At 36.9% G+C, this 7,096-nt stretch overlaps 1 protein-coding gene across 1 annotated transcript in view; it reads right to left on the bottom strand.

The window, feature by feature from the left end:
• The window catches only part of LOC132623496 (phospholipase A1-II 1-like), a 3,478-nt gene extending 1,407 nt beyond the window's left edge, over positions 1-2,071 (bottom strand). The window contains exons 1-2 of the mRNA XM_060338261.1: positions 1,481-2,071; positions 235-605 (exon numbers count right to left, since the gene is read on the bottom strand). Of these exons, the coding sequence (XP_060194244.1) occupies positions 235-605; positions 1,481-2,071 (962 nt within the window). The remainder of the gene's footprint in view (positions 1-234; positions 606-1,480) is intronic.
• Positions 2,072-7,096: the final 5,025 nt, after the last annotated feature.

Below are 7,096 nucleotides of genomic sequence, written 5' to 3'. Positions count from 1 at the left end.
CGTGTCGCGCGGGCCTTCATTCTTGAAAGGGCTAAAAGTAGCGCCTTCGCTTTGTTTGTAATGAAAAGGAAAGAGAAGATCTCTTTCTCCACAACCAGTCTTCTATTGGGGCACCATATAGAGGTTCTAGAGGAAAGAAGGGAGCTAAAGGAGTACGAAGTCCGATCAGCGGGATCGGATTCGAACGAATCTTTCGATAATCTGTAAAAAACTCTTTATCTATTTTTCGAAAATTAGAAGACATTTCCTGGAGATTTCAAATAATCGGATTTGGCAGTGTCAATTATTAGTACCTCGCCAACATCTATATAGCCAATGGGTGGATATTTTGGAACAATATCTAACACGTTTTCAACTCTTAAAATATGGAGATTTTTCAGTTTGGAAAATGCTGCCCTGAAATTGAGATCTCCAACATTTGGGCTTGCGAATGCAAAAGCTGTCACTGGGAACTCCTTGCCTTTGCTTGTTTTGTTGAATCCATTGTAAACTATATCAACTGCATTTAAGGTTGCAAGTGCTGCACCTAGGCTGTGACCTGTCACTGTGATGCTAACTTGTTCATTCATGTACTTCTCGACTAATCTTTTCACTTCTTCTAGGACCTACAATGAAGAATTAGCATAATATAGATTTATGATGAAGACAAAAAGGAGAAAATTCAAGAAAGATAAAGGATATCATTAATTCCCACTTAATATTTTTTTGGTTAAGAGATTTTTTTTTTCTTTTTAAAAAGCAAGCCATGATAAATAAAAAGATGGAACTCCCTAGTAATCTTAAATTTCCTTGGTTCTCGAGGGTTTGTTTCTTTAAAAAGTTTCGTTAATCTTAGTATCTTGAAAAGAAAATTAGTCATAGGCCCACCCTGTCCGGAAGTTAGTTGAGTTGCGATGAGCTGAGTCAAAATGGGCTAAATGGATTATAGCCCAACACATCTAACTCTTACCAAATTTTAATTTTGTTTGTTTATTTTCTTGTAATTTATTTAGTTACCAAACAAACCAATAAATCAATATATAACATACGAAACAAAAAAAAAAAGTTAATTTAAATATTTGGACATGATTTCTCATGGGTTATTTTGAGCCATGTCGACCAAATCAACCCAATTTTAGATGAGCTAAATTTAGCGATCAAGAGGGTTGAGTAATATACATAACTTGGTCGGATTGGATAAATCATACTTTTACTATGCCCCGAAAACACATAAGTTTGTGGGTAAGATATTAATTCAAATATCTTTATCGCTACTCCATGAAGTCTATTGGCGTGAAAATTTTCCAGTTTGAATTGTCAATGAGGCTTCTACTGCTTTGTACAACAGACTAGTGTTTGAATTATGCAATATCAGTTCTGTGGAAAAAAAAATTAATCCAAATGGAAGTCATATAACATTATGGGAAAAGTCAAACATATATACAACAACAGACTAACTAAAACTATATAAACTACCAATAAGTGAAGACAAAATTTGTACCTGGTCTCGAGCACTGGTCTTATTAAATGGTGATTTTGGATCATCAGATGTATATATGCTGTTCCATCCTTGATGCACCAATGGTTTTAACAAAGGTAATATAGAACTCCCACCACCAAAAACTTTAGGTGCAGGGACTAGTAAAAATTGAAGATCATTAACCCATTCCAATGTTCTAATTGTTCCTCTCCATGCAATAACAATGTCCCTTCTTCCTAACACTGCCTTCCCTTTATCTGTTGCCACAGCAACATACCCCATGAAATTTGATTCCTTACTCCATGCTTCCCTTGACCATGATTTTATCATAAAGGCCTCGGGAAGTGGAAAGGATGATGTCGCGTAAAAAAATTTAGTTACGTGATACATTTCTGGATCTAGTCCAACTTTAGCTAAGAGGTGTTCTTTCGAGTACCTGCTACTTCCAGCATATTTTGACACTTGTTCTGAAATGAAAGTGTCATAAGTAGATTCAGCTAATTCTCCATATTGAATGATGTATTTTCGAAGATCAAGATCCAGAGGGTTTAATAACCCTTTCCAATTTTCTTTGCCACTAAGCTGCTCCCATTTTTCAGCTATGCTACTCATGCTTCTTCAATTCTTCTCTCACACTTGCTTTTCTCTGTTTCTGCCTTTTTCTCTCTATTTTTCTTACTACTTTCGTCTAGATATGTTTTTACTTAAGCATTAGAAACCACGATTTATAGGGAAGAGATCACTTTTTTCTAATGTTTCTCTTGAAACGTGCTGTTAATATTTCAGTCTAAAGAAGATCGTGATATGTGTCAGATGAATTAATTAAAATGAGCTTTGATCCATGTTCAGGTAACTATTATAAAATGTGCACATTTCTGACCAAGAAAAAATAAACTAATGAAAAGTCAAGGAATCTTTTTGGTGTTCAGGTCATAAAATGCTTATACTTCCTGAATTATTGAATTTGTTAAGATCCATCTAATAATTCGACATAAATAGTGAGGATTTATTTGACGGAATCTAATTAACTTGAGATTGATGCAAAGTAATTATCAGTGTTCAAGCTTGCCGCTCACGTGGCTCCGAGATTGTTGTTAGCGCAAAGGCATGTCAGCATGTGGAAACCTTATAAGTAATCTAAAGCACATGTAAATAAATTGCATACTTATTCACGTCTTATAGTGGAATCGATCCAAAAAAAAAAAAAAAAAAAAAGATCAATGAGCACACGTTTTTTTTTAATATATATGTCAAAAATTTATTGTTAGCTTTTGCGAAGTGGAGATCCCAGTGAAAAGTCAACTTTATTGCTTCAGGAAGCTGTTAGGTAGGAGTACATTATTTTCTTGCGAATGCCAATAATAAATTTAGTACATTACTGATTCTGGGTACTTTTTTTTGTTACCATGCCTCTCTTGTTTTCTCTCTTTTTGATTAACTTGTAAATTTGTCCGTGCTTTGCACGGTTACAAAAAAAAAAATTAGGTAGAAAAGATAAACTACATCTTTTATATGTATCTATAAAAATTATATATGCATTTTACTTTCTAAAGTATTTTATGATGTTTACCATATTTTGAAAAAAATAACAAAGAAGAAATGTGATATACAAAGAAAAAGAAAATACGAAACAAATAAATCTGGCCATGCATTCCTCTTTTCTTCACAATATTATTCATTTTTTTCCTTTTCATTTCCTTTTTATTTTTTCCAATTTATTCATGTGTTTTAGCGATGTAGTGTGCCTTTTCCTTGTTTTTTTTTTTTTTTTGGTTTTCTTTAGTTACTTTTTTGTTTGTCTTCTTATAGTTCCTTGAAAGTAAAACTTATAAGTTACACAAAAAACATTCTTGTTGGGAATTAAGTAATCTTGTAAATGTAATATTTGTATGAGCAGATTAAGCAAAACCCCCCCCCCCCCCCCCCCCCAAAAAAAAAAAAAGTTGGTTAGCATGAAAGCTGAGTGCACATTATTATGATTTTGAATATTACAAAAAGTGATCACTTCTTTAGTTAAAAAAAAAAAAAGTAACAAACTTTGACAAGGGAGGAAATACGTTGTCTGAGCCTCAACACATATATACTATTCATTTTTTAAAATTTCTTCAGATCCTCCACTTCGATTCTGATTTAGGTTTCACTTTTTCATTATTTGTTCATCTACCTTCATTCTTCGCTAGATTTGATTTTGATTCTCTGTTTACACTTTGTACAGATTCAGTTCTTCCTTGAGTAGTTTCTTCTTCAATTGTAAAAATCTCAATAGAATCAAACTAACGGCTCTTTGTCACCGCAATCGTCCAAACTCCTCTCCACCATCCTCCGACGCCTCTTAACCTTCCACCATCTGCACTCTTGCTTTATTTCATGTTTCATTCATCGAACCTTGCAAAACTTTCTTTTTATTCCATTATAAATCATTTTTCTTGCAAAAACGTTTCAAACCACATCTTGTTAATCAGCTGATGATAATGTGAAAACCTTTATATAGATGTGAGAATGCACAAAGTAAGCTTGATTCTTTCAGAGAGTTTAGTAACTGAAACCCACGTTAATCAATCATTATGATTTATCATTTAATAACGAATTTCAGTAATAGTTGTAGCATTTCAGTATGCGATTGTTTCCCTTTAATAATGAATTTTGAGTTTTTTTTTTTTTTAATTATTGAAAAGAATGAATAGTGATCTTTGCTTTTACTGATAAAGACGTGGGGGAGACCGGAGAGGGAATGCTATTTGCTTTTACTAATAAATTTACTATAAATTAATCACATTAGAAGGGAAGGATAAAAGAGGAGTTAGTGATCTACTCATCTTAGACGTGAGGAAAACTTATTTGCTTTTACTAATAAATTTAATACAAATTAATCACATTTATTATAGGGAAAGGAGGAAGTTTAACAAAAATATTTAGATACTAATAAACAAAAAAAGGAGAAAAAGCCAAAATAATGAAAAACAAAGAAAGATAAATAGAATCCTTGGTCGTCAAAGATAGGTGCCAGAACACTTCCTTAATAACATGCTTTTGGTTGAGCGGCATCTAAAGCCATTCAATATTTGCACGCATTATCATATTCCTAATTCTTCCGGCCCCTCAATTGTCTATAACCTTCACGAAATACGTACTCTTTTGTCTGCAATAGAGAGATACCCGTTGGTGAATCAAATTGTAGACAATCTTTTCAATAGTCTAGAATAACAATGTAAATAATGAAGCTTAAACAACAAAATCAGTCAGCCAACAAAAGAATCAATAGATATGAGTGGCAATTGGCAAGCCCATGAAAATGATCGAGATATATAGCCCAAATGCATTGATAAATGATGTAACTATGTAGTCATAGAATATTTTGTAAATCTTCTAATTTAGGTTAGTATATTTTGTATCCTAATAGGACATTGTAACTATGGCATATTTACCAATTCCATCAATGAGAATAATCACGGAATTAATCTCTTTCATGGTATCAGATACTAGGGTTTTCTTTCCTCCTCTTCCGCTACCCTAATTTTTTTCCGTCATCCCCTTCCTTTTTTTTTCTCCTTTTCCGTCCACATTCTTGCTCTTCTTCAATGGCAGACACCAAGTTTCATCCTGCTATGGCTGTCTCCAACATCAAGAATCACATTTCTATCGTTCTTGAGATGGAAACGGATCATTATTCGGCTTGGGCCGAATTATTCAAGCTTCATGTTCGGTCTCACCGTGCCCTTTCCCATATTCTCCCGACCGGAAAAGAGAAATCTCCTTCCACTAACGAAGAAAAGGAGTTGTGGTCCACCTTGGATGCCATGGTACTTCAATGGGTGTATGCAACCATCTCCACGGACTTATTGCATACGATCATCGAAGAAGATCTATCGGCGAAGGAGGCTTGGGATCGCCTCCGTAATCTTTTTCAAGACAACAAAAACTCCCGTGCCGTTGCATTGGAACATGATTTCTCTCATGTCAAGTTACGGGATTTTCCAAACGCTTCGGCGTATTGTCAACGACTCAAGACCTTGGCCGATCAACTCAAGAGCGTGGGGGCTCCGGTGACCGACAACCGCCTCGTTTTTCAAATGGTGGCTGGCCTCACCGAAGCGTACAAGAATGTGGGAACCTACATTCGGCAAAGTAAGCCTCTTCCATCATTCTCCGAAGCTCGGTCAAGTCTGTGCCTTGAGGAAAAGGAGTTGGCTGAAATGCATGATGACTCGCCCTCGTCTATGGTGGCTAATTCCCAACGTGAGTTTGATGACTCCACTCCTATGGAAAATTCTGGTCGTGCTCACCATCATAGGGGCAAAAATAACCACAAAAATCGTGGCTCTAGCGGCGGGAAAAATAACGGCGGTGGCCGTGGTTCTGGCGGCGGCAGTGCACACCGTCGCCATGGTGGTTGTGACCGGCAGCAGGCCCCCATGCAGCAGCAGTGGAAGCAGTCCTCTTCACCACTACAGCAGTGGCAGCAGTCCCCTTCACCGTGGCCATGGGGGTGGATGCCGCAATGGGCTCCCCCTTGCCCGTATCCCACCTAGCAGTGGGCTCGGCCACAGCAGCAGTGGCAGCCGCAACCACCTTCTTCTGGTGGCAGGTCGATGGCCCAACCTTGAATATTGGGCTCGCGACCACAGCAGCAGGCGTATGCAGCAGCAGGCCCAACGACGCTGTGGACTGCGACTGATATTGAATCGGCCATGCACACGATGACGTTGAGCCAACCCGATCCAAATTGGTATATGGATACCGGCGCCACATCTTATATGACATCCACAAAAGGTACTCTCTCGTCTTATTTTAATTTGAGCGATCATAATACTGGCATTGTTGTTGGTGATGGTAAGTCAATTCCAATTCGAGGTTGTGGTCGTGCTAAATTGCCTCCCCCGAACCCTCCATTGTTATTAAATAATGTCCTTCTTGCTCCAAAACTCATAAAGAATTTAATATCGGTTCGTAAATTTACTACTGATAACTCTGTGAGTGTTGAATTTGATCCTTATGGGTTTTCTGTGAAGGATTTCCGAACGGGGATGGCCATCATGAGATGTAATAGTAGGGGTGCTCTTTATCCATTGTCCACCCTCAAACACCACTTCCATTCACCATCAACTTTTGCTGCCTTGTCTTCTACGTGTTGGCATGATCGTTTGGGCCACCCGGGAGCTTCTATTTTGGATTTTCTAGTTCATCTCGTATTTGTCATTCTTGCGTTCTTGGTAAACATGTTAAGTTGCCTTTTGATAGTTCTATTTCCGAAACTTTATTTCCATTTGACATTATTCATAGTGATTTGTGGACGTCTCCTAATTTAAGCTCTATGGGGCATCGTTATTATGTTTTATTCTTGGATGATTTTACTAATTTTTTGTGGACTTTCCCTTTGGCTAAAAAATATGAGGTTTACTCAAAATTCATAGAGTTTAAGTCCCATATCCTTACTCAATTTGAACGTCCTATCAAAAATGTCCAATGCGATAATGGGAAAGAATATGATAATGGTCAATTCGGAAAATTTGTGCGTCCAATGGGATGTTTTTCCGTCTTTCATGTCCTCATACATCCTCTCAAAATGGGAAAGCCGAAAGAAAAATTCGTTTCATCAATAATGTCATCCGCACTCTTCTTGCTCATGCCTCCATTCCT

This window comes from Lycium barbarum, chromosome 12 (genome assembly GCF_019175385.1).
Source record: "Lycium barbarum isolate Lr01 chromosome 12, ASM1917538v2, whole genome shotgun sequence".
NCBI classification, from domain to species: domain Eukaryota; kingdom Viridiplantae; phylum Streptophyta; class Magnoliopsida; order Solanales; family Solanaceae; genus Lycium; species Lycium barbarum.
This window is presented reverse-complemented; position numbering and strand designations above follow the sequence as displayed.